At 44.6% G+C, this 25,935-nt stretch overlaps 1 protein-coding gene and 1 long non-coding RNA gene across 4 annotated transcripts in view; one reads left to right on the top strand and one right to left on the bottom strand.

Moving 5' to 3' along the window:
* Positions 1 to 8,594: 8,594 nt before the first annotated feature.
* On the bottom strand, positions 8,595 to 24,034 carry chst1 (carbohydrate (keratan sulfate Gal-6) sulfotransferase 1). 3 transcript variants are annotated; one of them, XM_052029254.1, is made up of 3 exons: positions 23,908 to 24,034; positions 12,259 to 13,577; positions 8,595 to 11,142 (listed from the first exon to the last, which is right to left on the bottom strand). In XM_052029254.1, exons 1-3 carry the CDS (start codon positions 23,924 to 23,926, stop codon positions 10,942 to 10,944), a joined length of 1,539 nt encoding a protein of 512 aa, XP_051885214.1. In that variant the 5' UTR covers positions 23,927 to 24,034; the 3' UTR covers positions 8,595 to 10,941. The 3 variants fall into 3 exon arrangements, with proteins under 3 accessions (XP_051885214.1, XP_051885215.1, XP_051885216.1); XM_052029255.1 differs by lacking the exon at positions 23,908 to 24,034 and adding an exon at positions 22,589 to 23,353; XM_052029256.1 differs by having other exon boundaries at positions 11,010 to 13,577.
* Positions 20,517 to 25,935, top strand: part of LOC127577742 (uncharacterized) — a 49,141-nt gene continuing 43,722 nt past the window's right edge. Inside the window, exon 1 of the long non-coding RNA XR_007957433.1 lies at positions 20,517 to 22,048. This is a non-coding gene — a long non-coding RNA (uncharacterized LOC127577742). The remainder of the gene's footprint in view (positions 22,049 to 25,935) is intronic.

Below are 25,935 nucleotides of genomic sequence, written 5' to 3'. Positions count from 1 at the left end.
ATGGCCGCAGGGGTACCCTGCACTAACCTCCTATTCTGCATCCTTCTCCTGACAGTCACGCAGCTACCTGCCTCCTGCAGCTTAGGAGTGACTGCCTCCCTGTAGCTCTTGTCTACGAACTCCTCATTCTCCCGTAGGAGCTGAAGGTCATCCAACTGCAGCTCAAACTGACACAGTCTGTAAGGAGCTGCAGCCTGATGCACCTCGTGCTGATGTAGCTATCAGGGAGACTGGAGGTGTCCCAGAACTCCCACATCTCACAAGATGAATACACCACTGACCCTGGAGCCATTCTAACTACTCTAGCCTGGCACTAAAGGAAAAATCAGAGAGAGAAAGAAAGAAAGAAACACCAGCAACTTACCTTAGCCTCCGTCTCCTCTCGCTGAAGGCTCTTGAGCCAAAGCCTCAAGTACTCCACTCACACAATGGCCGCTCCCACAATGGCCACTCCGCTTATACCTACCTTCCTTTTATTCGCTGCTGTTAATTCACCAATCAACTATTAACAATTTGCAAATGTGCCTTAGACTCTTGCAAGGTGAAACTCACAAGCACACGCACACTCACCTCTTTTCAAAGCTCTTTTTAAATCCTTCACTCCAGGTGTCCATACCAACCAAATGGACCCAGTCACTTTTGGTCAAAGCTATTGAAAATATCCGTTATGTTTTTAAATGGGAGTTGCCTCTTCTAATCTTACTCAATTCACTACACTTTCCTAAAGTTAAAAGTTGCAGCAGTTCCAAAATAAAAACCTCAGCTGTTAGCTCCAACATAAAATTTGACCAGGAAATGGGGTATAATTGGAGGGAAATTTCAATGGAAATAAAGAGGTGGTTTCAGTCTGGATATTGAGCCTGAGAGCATTTTCTTTCAGTAGTGACTTGGTAGTATATTCTTCATGCTCTGTCAAATTTCTTCCCATCTCCATGCAGATTTTTGTGCCCTATCATTGCAAGACACATGCGCAAGATTTAATTATATCAATAGACATTCCTGAGTGCTAATTATATTATTGAGAAAGTAAATTGATCATGACATGTAATGTTGGTTCAGTAAGTATTAAAAACAATTGATTCATTGATTCTGCGTAGACATTGTTGGAGACGTCATAAAATGTCATCAGACAAAATGATCCACTAAAACACAGCATTAAGTAGTAAGTAGAAGGAGCTCAAGGTTCTTACTGACTTTGAAGACATAGAAAAAGGTGGCTTTTGTTGTATTGGAACAGTTAGGACAGATAAAACTAAAGGCTGGTGGCCAAAATGAGGTGGTGCTGTAGGAGGCTGAAGTGGTTAGCCATGGAAAGTTATAGAGATATTAATGAAGATTAGAAAGGACAGCTCCCCAGTTAGACAGAGGAAATATCCTTAAAGACTTTGATAAGAGCAATTGGGTCCTTTGGTTGGGTTGGAAATCAGACCAATCTAATTAAATGGAATGACAAGCACAAACATGTGTGATGGTGGAATGTTCAGAAATGATTGAGGCAGGGGAGGTGAGAGATTGCCCTGAACTCACTGGTGTTTAGAAAAATGAGAGGTGATCTTATTGGAACATTCAAGATTCTCATGGTGTTGAGAGGAATGGTGCTAAGAGGCTATTTCCAGTAGCTACGGATCATTGTCAGTGGATCACAGGATGGTAGGACAGAGATGAAGAGAGATCCCTTTATGCAGAGTGTACCAAATCTTTGGAATTCCCTACCTCAATTTGTTCGCTCCGTGACTGAATTTATTGAAAGCTGTATTTTTGTTCACTCGGAGAATCCAATTTTATGTTTATTGGGCAGGAAAATGGACTTGAAGCACAAGAACAACCATGATCTTACTGAATAGTGGAGCAACTTTGATAAGCAGTGTGGCCTGCTCCTATTTCTTACAGTCTTATGAGATAGGAGCACAAAGAAAGACAGAGACATTAGTAAAACATTATCTCTCACTATAAACATTATCTTGACAGATCTGCTGGTCTATAAAGCATTGAATACTGCTGGATATAACACTTCTGTATACAGAAAAACAGCTATTATAGCTTTGTTCATGACGCTTCGAGTATTTAACCGTCAGTGAAGTACCTTTTGAAGGATTGTATTATGGAAGTAAATCCTGCAGCTAATTCAGTGCATAGCAAATTCTCAGAAGAAAATAAATGAGTTAAACAATATTAAACTGATTTTTACAGCTCTTGGTTCGAGCATATATTTATTGCATGCTGAACAGAACAGTGTTCTTGTCTTTAACCATGTACTTGGTGGTACTGTGAACCGTATCAATGACGTAACCTGTACATGCTGTAACCTGGAAAATAACAGGCTAGCTTTGCTGTCCACTTTGCATTGTCTGATGATAACACTTCATAGCTCACACTTACTCCAAATGCTCTTCTGTTCCTGGTTTCAATCAGCTGACTGGATCTGAAAAAAATTTCCAGGGTAGTTTCTCCCCTCTGGATTTCATGGGCGAGGTAGCAGTTTGATTTGTACATGCCAAACACTGATGTACAACAGCTGCAGGCCGAACTCCACTTCTGAAGTGTGATTTGATTAAAAATTAATGGAACTGAAGTTCAGAAGCAATGTGCGATGTGTGGTCGTATCATAGAGCACAAGTGACTGAGGACGAATATCTAAATAGTCATGATACTCTAGTGCTCATTGTGTGAGGCAGGTTTAATAGGCTAACCTGTTCTGATGAAAGGCCACCGACCGAACCATTAACTCTGCTTCTGTCTCCACAGATGCTACCTCACCTACTATCTCCAGCATTTTCTGTTGTTATTTTTGATAAGCTGTCTGGCTGTTTCTCACCTGTCATTTTTGTATGATCATTTTTGATTGGCCACATCTTTGTTATAAATATATGCCTTTTATATTACAATCAAAGAACACACTGATTAATTGAATGATAATCAGAATATTTACAGTCAGCTAAATTGGATCTAGCAAGAAAATCTCTATGTCTGCAGAAAATGCTTGGTCTGTATGGGATAAACTGCACAGCTATATTATAGATCAGAACATCATCTGACAACTATGACAGGAAAAGTACTACAAGTTGAGGGAACGTCTGGATGACAGAAGTATGTTGATCAGAAAGTCTGATAACATTCTGCACATTGCTGCAGCTCTGTGGTTAGTGCACTCACCTTTGAATTCAGAAGGTTACAGGTTCAAGTACCAATTCAGATACGTGAGCACAACAGCCTTTACTGGCACTCCAATGCAATATCTTCAGTTAAATTCTTATAGATGAACTGTTGAATTGCAGTTTGCCTGGTCTCTCAGGTTTATATAAAAGAAATCTCATGGCACTATTTTGAAGAAGCCAAAACCTACTCCTGACATTTTAAGGCACCTTAAGATTGTTTAAAAAATGCTACCCAATTCTCTGTCACACATTCTCATCTTACCTTGCCCAGACGAGTTGTGCTCCCTTTCTTGAAGGGACTTATCATATTCAACTGAAGGAGTATGAAGACCTGACTTGGTTATCCAAAAGGTAATACCTCCAAAAGTATTGCATTCCAGAATCAACCTGGTCTGCTGCTCAGGTCTATCTGAATTCAGAGGTGAAAGTGTTACCCATAGAGTGCAAGGATGTGCAGAATGACTACCCTATAAAGCTAACATCAGAGTGTTTCCCACCCGAGAAAGGCTCAAACCCACTGCACTCAAACTAAAATTCTCTCCAGTTGTAGAACAAGTGACTACAAGCTAATGCCATGATATTTATTAGATAATGAGACAAAATGAAACCACAACTGTTGGAGTATTGTATATTTGCAAAGCAAATCTGTTGTTTTCCTTTGCAGGTTTTGTATCTTAGCCAAAAGTGACAGTGTAACCAGAGTCTGGAGTGAACGACATCCCCTTCGGAGGTGATATCACACCGTGTCAGAGACAGCAAGAAATATAATTGCATTGCACTGTCATGCCTGGTGAAAATCTGCACCGAGATCTGTTTGACTTCATTGGCTTGTGCAGAATTGATTAAAATGTTTTGAGAAATCTGCAGCTCCTACATGTTATAAAAAAAAATTCCACGCTTACCAGCCAGGAGCAAATTTTCTTAGTCTGCATGTGCCCAGACTCCATCTTGTCAGAACAGCCGGTTTTGCAGCCAAGCAGTACAGTTTCATGCCAACTGCAAATCCATATTGCAGTCAACAGTCTGAGGAGCAGCTACAGCAAACTGCAGCCTATAGATATTAGATTTATTTTTAAACTCACTCTTTTATGGCTGATACTAGAAACCACTAAAGTTCACTGCCAACCTCTGTTTAGCATAAATTATTTTTATTTTCCCATCTAGAATGAATAGTGTCATTAATTCATTGACTAAACCTGGCAATAACGACACTGACAGAACTCAATAAGCAGTTTGCTAAATGAAAGAAAAAAAATCAATGTACCAATCAGGTTATAAATTTCCCAATAACGATAAACTTTAAGTTCCTTTTATCAAGCAACAGATCTGGTCTATGAACAACATGGAAGATAAAATACTTAGTATTTAAAAGCATGCCAAGTGAATTGCCATTTCAAGAGGATATTTGGTCAGTGAGAAGAACTATTGCATTCTCAACTCATAAACCTAAGTATTCTGAAGCACTCAGTAGACTTTCCACCACAAGCATAATATGTTTTCATTACACCTACCGAGCAGGAGATGATCTGTTCCACTTGCTGATCATAGCTGCCTGTTGATTCCTTCCAGCTTATTTTCAATCCTTTTTATTCTAACCTTTTGCTTGTTTTGAAACTGGTGCAATTTAATGCTCATTTGTACTGCACTCTAATTTCAGTCTTAAATTTAACCAATGGCACACTAATCATGATACTTAATGATCCATGGTTTCAATGTCCGTATTATTTCAGTAAATCTGCACTGATTTTCATTGTATTTTATTCACTTCCATGTTACTTCACATATTTTCTCTTTATTATATTTGGAATTGTAAATATAGCCTGCAGAGAAAAGCAGCTTTTTAAAATCACAAATCTTACTGAATTTGGTGATTTATTACTAAGATAAAACACTGCAGATACCGGAAAGCTGAACTATAAGCAGAAAATGCTGGATGTACTCAGTAAGTCTGGCAATAGCCTGTGGGGAAAGAAGTCAACGTTTCAAGTCAATGACTTTTCAATCAGTTCTGAAAGTTCATCGACATGAAATGTCAACTCTGCTTCCCTCTCCTCTGCTGCTACCTGAACTGCTGAGTATTTCTGATATTTTCTACTTTTAGGAAAGATTTATCTTATTTTGGGTTGTGATTGGAATAGCTTCTGTGAATATTTCCTGAAAACAAACATTGCAAAGCAGTAAAGCTCACATGCATATATTCATATCAAAGTATTATAAATACCAGCGTTAACTTTATTTCTGGAACATACCTGTAAGCCTAAACCACTAATAAGGAAAATAGTGCAAATAGTGGAGAGAAAAAGAGAGATAACATTAAGGTCCTTGATCCGTCCAAAAAGCACAAACAAAAGATCAAAATGCTTCCAGGACTATCTGTGTATATTTTATTATTTTCAACAGCTTTAAAAGAAGCTCGAAACAATCTTCTATGTGTCATTGAGAAAAGATTTTGTTATGTGAATTGAATACAAAAAAGGACTTTCCACTTTTCCCTTTCACTTGGCTTCTGATTTAAGGCAAGAACTATTTATTCTTTGAAGTTTAAGTGCATTCCTCCCACAAAGATTATAATCAGTAAGTTTGTGAGAGTGATCCATTTTCCACAGAAAAACAAGGGCGAGACCAATTCAAATCTCATCTTCCTTTCTTTTCCAAAGTCCAGGGAGAACTTCAAAAATTAATTGTCACTTGCTGTACTCATACAGGCCCAGTTCACTATTGATTCAGTAGTTATTATTTATTATGAAATACAAAAGGAGTTCTGCATAGGCATGTTCCAATGAGACAGGGGAGTCACGAGAGGATACAGGAACCGTGGTGTACAAAGGCTATAATAAATCTAGTCAAAAGGAAAAGAAAAGCATACAAAAGGTACAGAGAGCTAGGTAACGTAGAGATCTGGAAGAGTATAAGGCTAATAGGAAGGAGCGTAAGAAGCAGATTAGGAGAGCTAGAAGGGGACATGAGAAGGCCTTGGTGGGCAGGATTAAGGAAAACCCCAATGCATTCTACAAGTATGTGAAGAGCAAGAGGATAATATGAGAAAGAATAGGGCCTATCAAGTGCAGCAGTGGGAAAGTGTGTATGGATCCGGAAGAAATGGCGGAGGTACTTAATGAATACTTTACATCAGTATTCACTACGGAAAAAGATCTGGGGGATTGTAGAGGGGACTTGCAGTGGGCTGAAAAGCTTGAGAATGTAGATATTAGGAAAGAGGAGGTGCTGAAACTTTTGGAAAGCATCAAGTTAGATAAGGCACCGGGACCGGATGAGATCTACCCCAGACTGCTGTGGGAGGCGAGGGAGGAGATTGTGGAGCCTCTGACGATGACCTTTGCATCATCAATGGAGACGGGAGAGGTTCTGGAAGATTGGAGGGTTGCGGATGTTGTTCCCTTATTCAAGAAAGGGAGTAGGGATAGCCCAGGGAATTATAGACCGGTGAGTCTCACCTCAGTGGTTGGTAAGCTAATGGAGAAGATCCTGAGCGGCAGGATTTATGAACATTTGGAAAGGTATAATATGATTAGGAATAGTCAGCATGGCTTTGTCAAGGGCAGGTCCTGCCTTACGAGCCTGATTGAATTTTTTGAGGATGTGACTAAACACATCTATGAAGGGAGAGCAGTAGATGTAGTGTATATGGATTTCAGCAAAGCATTTGATAAAGTACCCCATGCAAGGCTTATTGAGAAAGTAAGGAGGCATGGGATCCAAGGGGGCATTGCAGTGTGGATTCAGAACTGGCTGGCCCACAGAAGGCAAAGAGTGGTTGTTGAAGGGTCATATTCTGCGTGGAGGTCGGTGACCAGTAGTGTATCTCAGGGATCTGTACTGGGACCCTTGCTCTTTGTGATTTTTATAAACGACCTGGATGAGGAAGTGGAAGGGTGGGTTAGTAAGTTTGTGGATGACACAAAGGTTGGGGGTGTTGTGGATAGTTTGGAGGGCTGTCAGAGGTTACAGAGGGACATAGATAGGGTGCAAAGTTGGGCTGAGAAGTGGCAGATGCAGTTCAACCCAGATAAGTGTGAAGTGGTTCATTTTGGTAGGTCAAATATGATGGCAGAATATAGTATTAATGGTAGGACTCTTGGCAGTGTGGAGGATCAGAGGGATCTTGGGGTCCGAGTCCATAGGACGCTCAAAGCGGCTGCACAGGTTGACTCTGTGGTTAAGAAGGCATATGGTGTATTGTACTTCATCAATCGGGGAATTGAATTTAGGAGCCGAGAGGTATTGTTGCAGCTATATAGGTCCCTGGTCAGACCCCACTTGGAGTACTGTGCTCAGTTCTGGTCACCTCACCACAGGAAGGATGTGGAAGCCATAGAAAGGGTGCAGAGGAGATTTACTCGGATGCTTCCTGGAATGCAGAGCATGCCTTATGAAAGTAGGTTGAGGGAACTTGGCGACGGAGGATGAGGGGGGACCTGATAGAGGTATATAAGATGATGAGAGGTATTGATCGGGTATATAGTCAGAGGCTTTTCCCCAGGGCTGAAATGGTGGCCACAAGAGGACATAGGTTTAACGTGCTGGGGAGTAGGTATAGAGGAGATGTCAGGGGTAAGTTTTTTACTCAGAGAGTGGTGAGTGCGTGGAATGGGCTGCCGGCAACGGTGGTGGAGGCGGATACGATAGGGTCTTTTAAGAGAGTGTTCGATAGGTACATGGAGCTGAGAAAAATAGAGGGCTATGGGTAAGCCTAGTAATTTCTAGGGTAGGGACATGTTTGGCACAGCTTTGTGGGCCAAAGGGCCTGAATTGTGCTGTAGGTCTTCTATGTTCTTTCTATGAAGCAGATGCTAGAAATCAGAAATAAAAGCAGAAAATGCTGGGAATACTCAGGAGATCAGGCAGTATCTGTGGAGATTGAAGCAGTTAAAGATTTTGGTCAAGTGATGTCCTGATGCAGGGTCTTGACCCGAAACGTCGACTATCCATCTGGCTCCACAGATGCTGCTTAACCCACTGAGTTCCTCCAACTGTTTGTTTTTTTTTGCTAAAGATTTAGGTCTATGAATTTCCAGCAGGATAGCCACAGGCAAAGGGACTTTTTATATGCATTTTATTAATTTTGAGAGTTTGGTAATCAGTAATTCTAAATCAAGATTTATTTTTGTCTCTTTTTTGGAATATGGAAGGTAATCATTCTTAGATGTCATTCTCTGCACATTGTGAATCGGGATGGCATTGAACTCTGGAGCAGGTAGAGATGAACACAGGGAAGAGAATAAGTGAAGGGGGCAAGAAAGGAATTACAAGACCATCCACAGGAGGTGATGTACGCAGAGTGACTGCAGAAGCACTGGCACTGAAATAAAAGCCCATACCAGCTCCACAGAGGAATGGTTTATGTTTGTTCCGGTTAAGTATATGGATGACTTCCAGAAGGTAAATAGACTGATGAGAAATGTACACTTAAGGAATGTGTAAAATACAGAGTACACAAGACTTTATTGAGGAATTGATGCTCCATTCACAACAACCTGTTTTGCAATCCAAAGCAATATACGTAGGCCAATGGACGTTCAAGATGAGTTTCTCAGCTTTCCTCAGCCGGATAGATTTTAACCCTTTCAGTGCTAAGGAACATCGTCAAACTCCAAAGCATACAGATGATGCAATAAGATTTAAATTATATTTCTGGAGGTGAAGGCTAAGAAACATAGACTAATTTTCTTTACTGCCCTAGTTTCCAAACATCCTTGCTATCAAACTCCAGCTGCTAACACAAGAGACACAAATTATTGAAACTTTCATTAATATAGCACCTGTTGCATCTACACAGTATCACAAAGTACACTGTAGTCAATGAACTACTTCAAAAATGTAGTCATTGTTAATAACATAGGAAACATAGGAAGATCACTGAAGTTGCATGATAATAGTTGAATAATTGAGATAATTGAAGAATAATTATTGGCCAGTGTTGCAGGAAGGACTCCTTTTCCGTTTGAAATATCTTGACAGATCCTCTGTTTAATTTTGCATTGGGAAGACAGCACCTCAGATCATGCAACACTCCCTCAGTGCTGCATTGGATTATCCCCAGATTTTGTGCTCTGCACTCTGGATTGGAATGTGAACACACAACTTTCTGATACAAAGGTGAGAGTACTACATTTTGGAAGTAGAGTACATTCAATTCAAAGCAGATATTCACAAGTTAATTTCTTCAGGCAACTGCTATTAAATAAATATCTAATACTTTACACGCAGGTTTTCAAGCTTAGAAACCACAGGGTATTCTCGGCCATCCAGATATTTCTCCCAGTCATCCATTTTCAGTATAAACATCAGTAGGTGTTCAGTTATTGGCACATTATTTCTGTGGTTATACACCAATTAAAAACACATGCTGTCTCATTCCTTTGTACAGATGACACCATCTTTCAAAGGTTCAGGGTAAGTTCTCCTGGGGTGTGTGGAGAGGTGCAGCAAAGTTTGAATAGTGCTCTGAAAACTTTCAAACTAGAATTAACTGGAACAAATGTCAATTTTGACAAGAGATCACGAAGACTTCTGCTTGCTTTTCAATGGGAGCAGGCTTGTCCAGTGTTGTCAAGTAGAAATTTGTGATGGCCACAAGGACAATACCTATGCTAGCAACAAACAAAATGCTGGAGGAACTCAGCAGGTCAGGCAGCATCTGTGGAGGGAAATGGACAGTCGACGTTTTGGGCCAAGACCCTTCATCTGAACTGGTTCCAACACCTGCAGTCGGTCTTTTGTGTCTCCAGCACATGCACTAATTGTCTTTGGGGTCTAATATACACACACACACACACACACACACACACACACACACACACACACAGACATACACGCACACACATGCATGCACAAAGGTCTATGCATCTCACAGCTATTTATTTGACAAATCCCCAGCATCTGTCACTGATAATGAATGTGAAGCATTCACAATGATCAAGTAACACTTGCATACTTCGATTTTTAACTTACCATTTTACCAACAAGGCACAGAAAAGTTATTAAAATATGCATGCATACCCCATGCAAAGGAACAGTGAGGTCACACACAGTAATGGTGTCAATGACTCATCTGTTATTTACTAATCTGAAACAACATTACCCACATCTGGACAGCCAGCCACATGTGGCAAGTGGTTAACATACTTGACAACACTGGCCAAATCTGAGCTTTTCCCTCTCTTAAGATTATTTCAAATGACTGGCTGGTTCTTCAGCAGAGTCCTCCAGGCACAAACAATTACTTGTTTTGGCACGAATTCTAATACAATATACAAAATTCCCGACCAAAACCTAGAGAGCCTTGCGGGGGGAAAATGGAAAATTGAGAAATTTCCTAGAGTATTAAAAATACTTCAATACAGAAATGTTGGTTTCTTTAAGATCATCTGACATTTTAGAAAGATACAATGCATTTAAAAATATTCAAATATTTCACATTTTTAATAAACACTTTCACCCACATTAAAAAGGGATACTTTGTAAAATTTTTGGAACTTCCACCATGTCCAAGAAACTCTCCGGAGACCTTGTGCGACTCCACAACTTACTTTTTACCAGCAGGAATTATTTGAAAATTTGTGTGTGTGGTAGGGTTGCCAACCTTCCAGATTGATCTGGAGTCAGAGATTAACTCCAGGATATAGCTGCAAGCAAATCCTGGAGAAATCATAGAGAGACTGAAATATTTTTTATCCCCAATTCTTTTCAAACATTGCCGTTTACTTGTTTATTGGTTTACACAATGTCGTTATCACTGACAAGGACATTTAATGCCTGTTCCTAATTAATGGAATGAACACCAGTCCTGCTGTGCTGTTGGGGAGTAAGTTTTCGGATTGAGACGCAGTGACAATGAAGGAACAATGATATATTTCCAAGTCAGGATAATGTGCATCACAGATGGTATCTTGGAGGGAAACTTGCAGCTGGTGGCATCTTCTGCCCTTCTCCTCTGGGACCCTCTAGACTGTGGCTTTGAGAGATGCTGTGGAAATAGGCATGGAGTGATACAGAATAGGAAACAGGCCCTCCAATGGTAACTGCACTTAGTAGGTTGTCCACACTGCACCCATATCCACCAGTGATGGAAGGAGTAACTACTGAGAGTGGAAACTAGTTATTAATAATAAACATATTGCAAATGGGAAAAGAAAGGCTGTGTGATTACAATCAAGAGCTATTGGACTGTGTAGATGAATAATCTGGCAGTGTGATAATACATTCAACAGAAGTTAGAGAGTAATACAGCATGGAAACAGTCCCTCAGGCCCTTTCGCCCAACTCATCCATGCTAAGCACAGAGCTACTCCCATTTGCCCGCATCCCTTTAAACTCTACCTATCCATATATTTATCCAAATAGAGCCATAAAGCATAGAAACAGGTGCTTCACACCAACTGGTCCATGCTGGCCAAGATGCCTGTCTAAGCTAGTCCCATTTGCTTGCATTTGGCCCATATCCCTCTAAACATTTCCTATCCATATATCTGTCCAAGTGCTTCATGTACCTGCCTCAACCACTTCCTCTGGCAGCTCATTCCATATACGGACCACCCTGTGGGTGAAAATGTTGCCCCTCAGGTTCCTATTAAATCTTTCCCCTCTTGCCTTAAACCTTTGCCCTCTAGTTCCTGATTCCCCAACCCTGGGAAGATATCTTTTAAATGCCACTACTGTACCTGCCTCAACTCCCTTCCTCTGGGCAGCTGTTCCATATATGCAGCAACCTGTATACCTGTAGCTGTGACACTTCACTCTGTACTGTTATTGTTTTTACCTGTACTACCTCAATGCACTCTGTACTAACTCAATGTAACTGCGCTGTGTAATGAATTGCCCTGTACGATCGGTATGCAAGACAAGTTTTTCACTGTACCTCGGTACAAGTGACAATAATAAACCAATACCAACCTCTGTGTAGCAACCCTAGTTGGCAACCCCATTTGTGTTGTGTGTGTGTAAGGGAAAACTTACCCAACAACGTAAGAACACTTCATAGATATATATATATATCATAGATATCAAAAATATATCACCAAATGGCACCAACTATTCATGATTACAAAAAAGGTAGAAAGGTCCTGTCTTCAGCCAGACTTACAGACACGTTGCGAAGCTCCTCGGCCGAGCTGACCATCTTGTAGCCCAGCTGCGCCAGGGTCAGGTTGCAGATGTCCTGCACCAGCTCCACCATGTCGAAGGTGAGCTTGAGCCGCCAGCCCTCGGCGGTGGCGGCCGAGTCCCTCACCGTGGCGTACTTGTGGTTGCCCGAGGCCCCGGCGCCCCTCGTGTTGTTGAGGATCCACCTCCTCACGTTGGCGTCGAGCGAGACGCCGAGGAAGCGGTAGATCTCCCGCGTCTTCTTCTCGGGCTCCCGGGCCAGGTCCTCGTAGCGGACCAGCATGTAGCGGCCCTTCAGCCAGCCGGGCCGGGCCAGGCCGGTGGCGGCCGACCGGAGGAAGTCGCCGCAGGTCGCGCTGAGGTGCGAGGCGTCCAGGTTGTAGGGCTTGCGGCCGCTGTTGCGCCAGATCTTCCAGGCGCGGAAGCTGTCGGGGAAGGTGTCGATGCGCGACGCCAGGATGCCGCGGGGGTCGCGCACCAGCTGGATCACCTTCAGGTTGAGGCGCGGGTCCTCCAGCAGCGCGCGCACGTCGCCCACCTCGGGCACGCGCACCGTCTTGATGGCGACGTGGTGGCGGCGGCGGCAGACGCCCGAGGCCAGCGTCAGGTTGAGGGCGCCGCAGCGGCGGACGCACTCGCCCTCCTCCCAGCGCTCGGCCGCCGTTCCCGCCCTTCCCGCCTCGGGTTGGAGCCCGGGCCGCCCGCCCGGCGGCGACCCTCCAGCCCAGGCGGCGCAGGCGGGCGGCGTGCACAGCGCCTGGCTGGCCCCGCGGCGGAACAGTCGCTGGGTGCGGTGCTGCTCGGGCGCCGGGCGGATGTAGGCCTCCAGGTCGTGCAGGCGGCAGCCGAAGAGGCCGCGCAGCAGGTCGCGGTAGGCGCCGAGCAGCAGGCGGCGGCCGTCGGCGGGCGGCCGCACCCGCAGGCTGGTGTTGATCAGGCTCGTCTGGACGTGGTAGAGCGGCTCGAACAGGTAGAAGATGTCCGAGTGCTGGTTCAGCAGCTGCCCGACGAAGGAGGAGCCGCTGCGGGTGGTGGCCAGCACCAGGATGTGGCTGGCCGGTGGCCGGACCCCGCCGCCCTCCCCCGGCCCCGACCTCGGCTGGCAGGAGGCGCCCGGCCCCGCCTCGCAGCCGCCCCGCGGCTTGGCCACCCGGCAGATGGCGAAGGGCTTGGCGATGAAGGTGCGGATGGCCGTGTACTGCACGGCCAGCGAGGCGGCCACCAGCAGCAGCACCGCCTTCCAGGAGCACTGCATGGCCGCGGGGTTGGGTCCGGTCATTCGGTGTCCAGCGCCGCTCCCTGCAACAACACAAAAAAAACCCAGAGCAAGTCAGCACACGGGCCCAGGACTGCTTCCATCCAACAGTTTACCGGGGGGTTAGGGTTAGAGAGGAGACCACTCATCCCCTTGAGCCTGTTCTACCATCTATTGACATCCTGGCTTATAAGGTGTCTTTATTAGTCACACGTATATCGAAACACACAGTGAAATACATCTTTTGCATAGAGTGTTCTGGGGGCAGCCCGCAAGTGTCGCCACACTTCCGGCACCAACATAGCATGCCCACAACTTCCTAACCCTCACGTCTTTGGAATGTGAGAGGAAACCGGAGCACCCGGAGGAAACCCACGCACACACGGGAAGAACGTACAAACTCCTTACAGACAGCAGTCGGAATTGAACCTGGGTCGCTGGTGCTGTAATAGTGCTGCGCTAACTGCTACATTACCGTCTAGATCACTCGATGGCTACCATTCTTTGACACCTTGACTCATCTGATCTTGGCCTCAGCTCCAAACTAACTCTTAAACCCATGAAAAATAGGAGCAAGAGGAGGCCACTTGGCTCCTTCAGCCTGCCCTACCATGATGGTTTCCATTCATTGACACCCAGACGAATGTGAAGACACAAGAGACTCTGCCTGCTGGAAACTGGAGCAACAAACAATCTGCTGGAGGAAGTCAGCGGGTCAAGCAGCAGCTTTGGAGGGAAAGGAAGTGTCGACATTTCAGGTCAAAACCCTGTATCAGTGCAGATGCTGCAAGACCTGCTGACTTTCTCCAGCAGATTGTTTGACTAATCTGATCTAGCTCCACAGTTTCCCATAACCCCTGAACCCATAAGAAATAGGAGCAAGAGGAAGTCAGTCAGCCCCTTAAGCCTGTTCTACCATTCTTTGACATTGTGGTTCCTCTGATCTTAGCCTCAGTTCCACAGTTTCCTGCAACCCTTGAGTCATTGAGTCATACAGCAAGGAAACAGACCCCTTGGCCCAACTCGCCTGTGCTGATCAAGTTGTCTGCTTGAGCTAGTCCCATTTCCATATACCCACCATCCTCTCTGTGAAAAAGTTGCCCCTCAGATCCCTTTTAAATCGTTCTGCTCTCACCTTAAGCATATGCCCTGTAGTTTTAGACTCCCTGCCCTTGACTCCCCCATAGTTCAAAAGTCTGTGCAACCCAGACTTGAAATATATTCATGTCACAGCTAACTGGGACAGAGAATTCCAAACTTTCACAAGCCTCTGGGAGATGAAATTCCTTCTTGGCTTATTCACTAGGAACTGATTCCTTATCTTAAGACCTTTCTCCCTGGTTCTGTACTCTCCCACCAGAGGAAACATTTATCCTCTCAAGAAACCCTCAACTTCACACATTTCAATAAGGTCATCTCTATTCCTGTGGACCCGTGAGTATAGGACAAAGTAAAGGCATTAAATGTCTTCATATTAACTTTCATTTTTTGGCAAACACAGAGATGGCATGGTCAAGTATGCCATCCAATCAGATCACAGCTCCTGTACCTCAACCGTATTCTTTATTCCTCTGATTCCCTTAGTTTAATGTAATTAGCTAACTTGTGAAAATTTTGACTTAAACAGAGTCATAGAGCATTACAGCACGGATACAGGCCCTTTGGCCCAACGAGTCCATGCCCATCATGGTGCCCAATCAGTTAGTCCCAATTTCCTGCAATCAGCCCATATCCCTCTAAGCCCTGCCCCTTTATGTACCAATCCAAATGCTTCTTAAATGATATTGTTGTACCTGCCTCAACCACTTCCTCTGGCAGTTCATTCCATATACTCACTACCCTCTGCGAGAAAAAGTTGCCCCTCAGGTCCCTTTTAAATCTTTCCCCTCTCACCCTAAATCTATGCCCCCTACTTTTGGAATTCATCCACAGAAAAAGTAAAAAACTTTAGTATGTTGGTCAACTGAAGAAGGAGTTTACCCAGGAAAATTTACTCTCACCCTAAATCTATGCCCCCTACTTTTGGAATTCATCCACAGAAAAAGTAAAAAACTTTAGTATGTTGGTCAACTGAAGAAGGAGTTTACCCAGGAAAATTTACTCTACAAAGGCTGGATATGTCCAGCATTTTCTACTTTTATTTTAGAATTCCAGCATATTCAGCTTGGCGGAACAAAACTGGTTTATATTGGACTGATTACAAGGGATCAGTCTGCTTCAGTCAACTGTTCAAAGTTGTTAACCTGGATTTGGCAGCAGTAATGACAGTCAAAACTACAGGTGTTTACTTATTACTTCGTGAAACTGACATCAACTTCAGAATTTTCATGCAAGTGTGGTTTACCACAGAATTCCTTAAGTTGCTGTCAGCAGTTCAATGCACCTCTAATAATGTTGAAATCAACACAGGGATCAACAAGCGAGCGTACAATTGAGCTAATCGCTTACAAAGACTGAAGCCCGCACCAGCTATGAGGAGGCGTAAGCATGTTTTCCCATGGTGAAAGAAGTTTTAGTGGAAGAGAACGACTGTGAGAGACCCATGCAGCAGATTTTAAACAGATTGATAATTTATAAAGACTTCTTAAAATCCTTCCAATGACTTGATGAGTTTTCAAAATGTTTCCAAGACTTGGTTCAAAACATTCTCTCCAATGGCATGTAATTCAGAATTTTATTTCAAGTTTCTAAGATTCTAAAAGTTTCTGAGGATGAGTCATCTCTCAGCTTTTCAGGTTAAATCCATGGGTGTGCCTTGTACTAGCAGTTTACCTGATTTTATGGGCTAATCTATTCTTGACTGTCCCATCTAAAGTCACTTGTCATTGTTGAAGGCTTTGCCATAGAAAACTCTCCCAGTGTTTTGTACAAGTTCTTGCTGGGAGCATCACTGTGGGTAAGTGGACAACCTTTACTGAGGCTAGTGGTAAGCAATGTAGGCTCGCTGCTGACTTCAACATTTGGGCTGTAATTTTCCGCCAAATCTAGCTGGAGAAGTAACTGCGAGTTCAGTGCACGGCATTATTTCTGCACATATTGGCCAATAGTTTTATGGGATTAAACGATGTCCCTGAGTTACAAATCTCCAGACGTGCTGCTCAGTTTATGTACCAGTTATGATGAGTCTTGGGAACACTATTATTTTGCCATACAAAATTGACCCTTTAACTTCACATGGGTGGCCACAAGTGGCTAATTTTGCAAATCTGGGAAATTTCCTTGACCTCAGAGGATGCAGTAAAAAGTTGAAGCAACTGACCCTGCCCAGTTCTGGCTCATTGTACAGCTGAGTGTCTAAAGAATGATTTGGTCTTTAACCCAGCTGTTCTCAGTAGATATACAGGTTGCCCTCCTTCACGTTTTCCGATTGAATGATAAAAAGTAATTCTTAGGATATTTTCATTGAGGGATGGGCCAGTGCTTATTGGCCACTCCTGGTTCCCCTTGAGAAAGTGTTTTTTAAGTGGCAACAGTGCAGTTGAGTTATTTCTGCAGCGCCACTGGGTAAGAAACTGCCGGATTTAGGCCTGGTGACAAAGAAAGACCATCGATGTGCATCCAGATTGTGGTTGTGTCTGGTTGGATGAGCTGGGACTCAGTTGCTGGCACTCTTCCCTTTAAAAACTTAGGGGTTCAAATCACGTTCTAGGGACTTCTGCACAGAAGTTCAGTCTAATAATGAGGGAGTGCTGCACCTACTTATCCTTAAGAGTTTTTGCTTTAAACAATGAACAGCTCTCAAATTGACTAAAAAACTCGTTTGTAGATTCTAAAAAGAGATATGAAATTAGTACCTTCTTTCTTCTGCAGGTGAACTTGTGATGGCATTCTTACGCACGTACTTCCCTTGCCCTGACAGGTGTTGGATTTCGAACATTTACGATTGTTAGACGTGTTTGTGTAAACTGTGTGTGCTAATCACATCTTGCCCGTTAAACTCACCATGGAATTATGCTTTTAACAAGCTACAAGAAGCTCACAATACAACAGTGGCCTTGAATGAAGACAGGTGGGAGGAGCTCATCAATTAGATCAAATGGGCTGTCTCTGTACTGTGGATTGTCTGTAATTCTACATAATAAGAGTCTCTGTGGATGATTTTATGGACTTGCCTGTACAATCGCGCTTCAACTCGAGCCAGCAGGGGAGGTCACTGCGCCGTTGTGGGCTGTATAAAAATACTGGCAAACAAACTGCCTTGATTGCAGATAGAAAGAAACAGGCAGAGACACAGCAGTTGGGGTGTGTAAAATCCTCTTGCAGTAAAGCCTGCTGCCTGTCAGGGTTTCAGCAACTTAGAGGAGTTTGCACAAATCATAATATATCTCAGGAGAGTTTGTCATCAGTTAGAGAGATTATAGGTGGGAGGCAATTTATTTGACTTGTTTGTCAGGGAGTAACTCACAATCATAATGTCATAATGGAAAAATAGTAAATTGATCAATTTGGGAACAGTTCAAAGAGAGGAGACTGAAATATCGAGGCAAAGAAGGGCTGTTTCATACATTGGGGTAGTAATTGGGATTACACATCACATACTAAATGTATATATCACGTACTGGGACCGTACATAGCAAACTTGGACAGTAGTGAAATTGTATGTTTAAGACAGGAACAATAACTGGAATTATGCACCACATGCTCGGACAGTAACTAGGGTCATACATCATGCATTAGAACATTACCTGGTATTATACATAACACACCTGGGCCATACCTAAAAATGTCCTTCACACACCAGGACAGTAATTGGGATTATGTGTCATGCACTGGTTAGAAAGTGAGATTACACATCACACATTGGGTTAGAAATTGAAATGATGCACTCAAACATTTGATGGAATCATACATCACCCACTGAGACATTGACTGGGATTGTAAATCACACAGTAGGAGAATGACTGGAACTATACACCAGGACGGAGAGTAATTGAGATTTCACATCACAGGTTGGGATATTAACTAGGATTATATATCATACATTGGTAGAGGAACTGGATTAACTTGGATTATATGTCAATGACAAGGCTTGTAACAGAGGTTATACATCATGCTCTGGATGAGCAGCAGATATTGTACATCTCACCTCAGGGAAATTAATTGGGATTGTACATTTTATGGAGGAACATTAACTGGGATTTAATATCATGTATTGAGCAATAAGAAGAACTATATGTCATCATTGAAAAAGTATCTGTGGCTGTTTCTTCTGCTGCCTGAGTCAACAACTAGACTATTATGCACAACTGGCAGTATGCATCATATGCTGAAACAATAACTGGGATTTAACACACACTGTGGGGCAGCAATTGATCTACACTGACATCATCACAATAATGTATGTCGAGACTAATGGTACAATGGTTTATCACACAAACAGGTTTGTATATTACACACTCTATCCCACACTCAGGAAGAGTAATTTAGATTGTAGGTTACATTATTTGGGATTGAGTAACCTTGCCTAACTCCAACAGCACCTCCCAAACCTATATGGCCTCTAAAATTAAGAAGAACAAAGGTTTCAAGCACTTGGGACCTCCACCATCTACAGGTTTCCCTCCAACTTGCATATCCTCCTGACTTGGAAATATATCACCGTTCCTTCTTGTCACTGGCTCTAAATCCCAGAACTCTCTCCCCACCAGAGCTGGCTTTCAGGTAAGACTTTAAACAGAGATGCTGGCTTTCAAGAGGCGTATAAGATCTCATATCTCATGGCATTCTTTCTTCCCGGAGGTCTGATCAATATTTATCCCTCACTTGATACCTATCCAACAGATTATCTGGTTGGTATAACGCTGCTCATTGAGGGCATTTAGTCTAACCGAACTGACTGTAACATTAACTTTACCAGCAGCAAATATTTGCCTGTGTAACTTGGTTAGATGCCTCGTGGTTGCAAACGACGCCACATACAGAAACGTTTTTCTTTCTAAGCTGATTCTCATTAGCACAGAGGGCAAGTTGTAATTATTATTGAACCCTTAGAGAGCTGGGAGTACTGAAACGGCAGCCAATTTTGACTGTGAACCTTTGCAAACACACATGACAAATACGACAAGTCCAGCGTCTAGTTGCTTGGACCATAATGGTCCAGATGATGGAACTGAGACTGAAAAGCATGGCTTGCCCCGGGTCAAGTGAACTATGTTGTTTGGGTGACTACTGCTCGAATCACTAGCGGAATAACTTGTCACAAGGGAAGCTAAACTATGAAATTTTACTTGACAAGAAATTCTGACCTCTGGCTGCACCACACGGTTTTGCTAACTGCGGAGCTGGAAGCAAATTGGAAGCGTGGCTTTGGTCAACCACACTACGGAACTTCAACACATGGTCACCCAACAATCGACTGTGACTCACATGAATAACAATGCTCATGAATAGTAAAATGCAGCTGACAAAACTGTGCCGAGGCTATGCACAACGAAGCTCTATCAAAACTCGTGCTTAAGGAACTGGCAACTGAGAAGAAGCTTCTTCAGTGATGAGAATGTGGAACTCACTCCCATACGGCGTGGTTAAAAGGAACAGGATAGCTGCATTTAGGAGGAAAGCGGACAAGCATGTGCAGGATAGGGGGTTACACAACAGGATAAAAAGAACTTTAAATCTCCTTTGGTCAGCAAGATGACTGCACGTCACTCATTTTGGAGTGTGTATCACACAAGCAGGAAAAATAACAAGTATCGAGGGATGTGCAGCAAACATAAAAACATTTATCCAGGAATGTGTCACATGGAACAAGTGATTCTACAGCTCACATAGGTGTTACAGTGAGACTACCTTGCACAAGTGGATGATGAGACTGTATCTTAGACTGGTAGGGCAGTAAAGCCACACCTAATATGGTGGGACGGTGAAACTACCTCACTCTGGAGGGACTAGCTATACAGCCTATGTGTGTGGAACAGTGAGACTGTAGCACGTATTGTATGGGTCAATAAGGCTGTACCTCACAGTTGGTAGAATGAGACTGTACTCTATGGGCTGAGACATTGAGATCATACCAGACGCTATGATATTGTACCACACACGAGTGGGTCAATGAGACTGTTCCCCACAATGCTGGGACAGTAAGACTGTACCTCACACGTGGATGGGACAGTGAGACTGTTCCCCACAACAGTGGGACAGTAAGGCTGTACCTCACACGTGGATGGGACAGTGAGACTGTACCTCACACGTGGATGGGACAGTGAGACTGTTGCTCAGAACAGTGGGACAGTAAGGCTGTACCTCACACGTGGATGGGTCAGTGAGACTGTACCTCACAACAGGGGGACAGTAAGGCTGTACCTCACATGTGGATGGGTCAGTCAGACTGTTCCCCACAACAGTGGGACAGTAAGGCTGTACCTCACACGTGGATGGGTCAGTGAGACTGTACCTCACAACAGGGGGACAGTAAGGCTGTACCTCACACGTGGATGGGTCAGTCAGACTGTTCCCCACAACAGTGGGACAGTAAGGCTGTACCTCACACGTGGATGGGTCAGTGAGACTGTACCTCACAACAGGGGGACAATAAGGCTGTACCTCACACGTGGATGGGTCAGTGAGACTGTACCTCACAACAGGGGGACAGTAAGGCTGTACCTCACACGTGGATGGGTCAGTGAGACTGTACCTCACAACAGGGGGACAGTAAGGCTGTACCTCACACGTGGATGGGTCAGTGAGACTGTACCTCACAACAGGGGGACAGTAAGGCTGTACCTCACACGTGGATGGGTCAGTGAGACTGTACCTCACAACAGGGGGACAGTAAGGCTGTACCTCACACGTGGATGGGTCAGTGAGACTGTTCCCCACAACAGTGGGACAGTATGGCTGTATCCCACACATGGATGGGATAGTGAGACTGTACCTCACTCTGGTAGAACAATGAGGCCGTACCTCACATGGGGCAATGCGACTGTACCTCACACGGGAGGTACGGCGTGACTGTACCCCACACGCCTGAGGCTGAGGTTGTAGACAGACGGTGCACCTTAAGGGCTACAGGTTGAAAGCGCCGGGGTCTGAGAGGTGTCTTTCTTTGCAGCGATGAAGCCAAGCCTTTCCTATCGCGCTGCGGAGGGACTCCGGGCATTGCTGAGTACTGGATCTTTCTCGTAAAGCCGGGTTTGTGTACAGCGTTGTACAATTCCAAATACAGATTCCTTGCCATAAAGAATATTCGCCATTCCGCATTGAAATGACAGCTCATTACAGCAATTCAACAATTTGTATCAATGCCGCAAAGTGGAACTGGTGATATCTCGCAATCACTAAAGGCCAGTTTCTCGCGAGTGGGAACCTCGATCGGCGCAGCGGCTGCGAGAGGCACAGAGGACCCGGGCGCTGGGCGGGGAGTGACCACCTGTTCCTGGGGCTCCAGAGAAAGCCCTCTGCCCGCCGACCGAGGGCCGTCTTCTGTTGACCGAATAAATGCACGTTAATGTCTTGCATTGCAAGCGGGGCCGGGCTCCAGACACCGTTCGTTGCAATTGCTTAAATAACCACTCAGGTAAAACCATTTACCGTAATACAACTCTCTTAGAAGAGAAGTTCGGAGGTTTCAATGCAGTTCAAGCCGTGGGTCTCTGACTTCTTATACTTTTTAAATGAAAACAAAAATGCTCCCATAAAAAGCCACGCTTGCTTGCCTGGTCTATTCGGTGAAATATTCCGCCCGGTGACCCGGAGCCCCGACGGGTAGCTGAATATTATGGGTGTGATGAACCGTCCGGATTTGGTGAGGGAACAGGGGGCTTCAGTCAATGAAACCTACAGCAGGCGTTTCACCGCGGCGTCAGACGGTGCGGCGGCTGCTGAGGGTTCGCTCCCGGTTTGAAGGAATTTTTAGGATTGGATGTGGCTGGGATATGAACCAGCCTCGGGCGAGCTGGGCGCTCACACCCCGAGTGACAAGTGCAACACACGCCGACCGTGTTTACCCCTGAGCGCCTCAACACGGCCACACACACACACACACACACACACACACACACACACACACACACACACACACACACACACACACAGAGCACAATAACGTAAACCCTACCTTAATGCAACAATTAACCTGGCACGGCTCCGTTTGCAACTCCCTCTCTGCGTCTGGACAGTTTAACGATGTTTACAAAATGTGGGGTTACTCATTTTCATTCGGGTTCTAGCGATGCTCATTCGGCTCTCTGGTCGCAGAATCACTGGGACTGAGCCTTCATCCAGAGGAATCCTAATATGGAATAGACCACCTCCAACAACCCCATCCCTGATCCCTGCCTGCGCTGGTGATCTGTCTGTCTGCCGGTGTCTCCCTTATCCAGATCTCCCCATCACACATGGTCACAAGCATCCCACTAAGTTACACACCATCTTTAAATCTATTTCTCCATCTCCAGAGTCTATTTACCTCCCTCCATCTATCTCATCCTCTATCTCTGTCACCTCTAAATCCTCTAATAACTTTCAGCAATATTTTTATCTCTCTCTGTTGCTCTTTCTCTCTCTCTGTTTTCTCTCTTTCTCTCTCTATTGCTCTCTCTCTGCTGCTTTCTCTCTTTCTCCATTACTGCCTCGCTCCATCGCTCTTTCTCTTTTGCTGTCCACTTCTCTCTTTCCCTTGCTCTCTTTATTGTTTGCTCTCGCTCTGTTTCTCTCTCTCTCGCTCTCTTTTCTCTCTATTATTTCTCTCTCACTCTCTGTTGCTCTCTGTTGTTGCCCTCTCTCTATTTCTTTCTCTCCCACCTGCCCTCTCTCTCTTGCTCTCCCTCTATTGCCCCATTTCCCTCTCTCCTGCCCCCTCTCTATTTCTCTCTCCCCCCCTCTCTCCCCTCTATTTCTCTCCCTTCCCTCTCTATTTCTCTCTCTCCTGCCACCCTCTCTATCTCTCTTTCTCCCCTCTATTTCTCTCTCTCCTGCCCCCTCTATTTCTCTCCCCCCCTCTATTCCTCTCTCTCCCGCCCCCTATTTCTCTCCCCTATCTCTCTCTTCCCTCTCTCTATTTCATTCTCTCCTGCCCCCTCCCTCTATTTCTCTCTCTCTCCTGCCCCTCTCTATTTTTCTCTCTCTTCCCTCTCTCTATTTCTCTCTCCCTTTCCTGCCCTCCCCCCCCCCCCCCCCCCCCCACCTTCTCTCTCCCTCTCTCTCTCTGACTCCAACTGTTCTCTCCCACTCTTTCCGTCAGCCGCCGAGGGACGGACGAACTTTCTGAGCTCCCGCTGATCGGTGCCGCCGCTGACTTTCGCAGGCTCTGAATTCACTGTGAGCCGCCTCGGCCCCGGATCCACTCCGGCCCGCGTCCCGCCCCCCCCCCCCCCCCGCCCACCTCCACCCCCCCCCCCCCCCCCCCCGCCGAGCCCGGCTCCCCGTGGCCCTCACCTGGCCGCTCCCCGCGCATACAGCGGGGTCCACTCGGCCGCCTCCCTCCCGCCGCATCGCTCGCAGCCCCGGGAGCTGCTCGTCCGTCTGCCCGGCGAGATCCCTCAGCCGCAGCCGGAGCCGCAGCTCCGCTCCCTCTGCGTTTGACAGAGGCAGTGGAAGCGCTGACAGCGTGGGCTTTACAAACATCACCCCCGCCCCCAACACACAGCCCGCTCAAATAAACACAGCCCACTCACATACAGTACTCACACACAGACCTGCCGCCACACACACTCATACGCGCACACAGACCGACCACACACTTACATATTTAGACCCTCATATAGAAGCAGACACACACAGACCTCCCCCACATACAAACACATGTCTATGTATGCACACACACTTTTTATACACACACAGACCACACTTTTTTATATATACACATCCTTCATATACATGCAAACACACACACTTATCTTTGAATGCAGACACACTTTTTATACAGACACACAGATCACAGACTTGTATGTATGCAGACACACACAGACCACATACATCTATGTATACACAGGCACACAATTTTTATACATGTATGCACAGATCACACACATACACTTATCTATGTATGTACAGGCACACAATTTTTATACACATACACAGCCCACACAAATGCTCTCTCTCTCTATATATATATACAGTCACATTTCCATACCCACACTCTCCTCTACCATCTACATATAAACACACACATGTACACACAAAATGCACTCATTGATGTACATAGACACATCTCTGCGTCTGCATTTGTCTGTGCATATATGTGGAAATATATTGTGTGTTTGTATATATAAATACGAATGTCTGAGAAAATATAAATGTGTATGTGTATCTGTGCATATATAAGCAGATATATTATACCACACATATTCTGTGAGATATGCACATATGTACATACACTCACGTATATTTACACAGACATTCATATTGTATATATACAAATACACATGATATATTTCCACATATATATGCACAGGTATACACACACTGATGTAAATTTTACATACATGCACACACAGACACACACACACACACACACACACACACACAAAGGCAAACAGATATTGAGATGCTATCAGACACTGACACATTGTGAACAAAGACCAGTCGCTCACAGAACCAGAGAAGCACTTGGGTACACACACACTCATTTACAAAATCTCATTCTCACAATAGTTGCTGCTGCTCTGTGGAAAACACAACAGGCAATTTGGGCCCACAAACTCCTACAAACCCCAGTGTGACAATAATGAGATAATCTGTTTGCAGAGTAATTATGGGTCAGCATACACTGTTCTCTAGAATAGCACTAGGTGATACTTTCCACCTGAAACTGCTGACACACCCTAAATGCTTCATCTGAAGAATGGCACCCACAGTAATGGGGCACCCCTACTGGGAGATTCTGCCTACATTTGTATATTCAGGTCCCCATGTGCTAATGTCACTGGAGTAAGGTTTGAACCCACCAAGCCTCAGCTGATAGTCATGAGACCTGTTGGCATTCAGAGTAAGGCAGCTCTATGGAACAGTCCTTTATGTGAACCCATCTATCTTCCTACAACATACAATGGCTCTTTGTAATAGTTTGAGGCAAAGTTATTATCTTTATTTTATTTTTCCCCCACATAAGCACGTTTATTTTACTTAACTCTACCTGTCCTGGCCAACTGCATCAGTAACTTCTTTGCCAGTTGTAATTCTGTCAGTTTGGCCTCTTGATTCCAAACGATATTCCCCTCGCCTACCACCAGTCTGGGCACCTTGCTGTCACCTACTTTACTCATATGTCTGTTCAGTATTGACAGTTATTAACATTATTAAATCTAAACATCCCCCACCTCCCCATCCAAGATTCCTCGGGAGTGTCCATTTCTGAGAACAGGGATACAACGCCTGGATCAGCAGTCTAATCAAGCTCTTGATACAAAGTCACTTAGACGTCCCCATACATAGATCATTAAAACAGTCCACAAAAAGTAATGG

The sequence above is a fragment of the Pristis pectinata genome, chromosome 14 (assembly GCF_009764475.1).
Source record: "Pristis pectinata isolate sPriPec2 chromosome 14, sPriPec2.1.pri, whole genome shotgun sequence".
Taxonomy (NCBI): domain Eukaryota; kingdom Metazoa; phylum Chordata; class Chondrichthyes; order Rhinopristiformes; family Pristidae; genus Pristis; species Pristis pectinata.
Note: the sequence above shows the minus strand (reverse complement) of the source record. Positions and strands in the feature narration are given on the sequence as shown.

Coding starts and splice junctions, on each gene's coding strand:
- chst1 (XM_052029254.1), bottom strand. Junction 11,143..12,258: donor AGGAGCTTCGCAACGTGTCT/GTAAGTCTGGCT, acceptor CTATTTCCACAG/CATCTCTCAAAGCCACAGTC.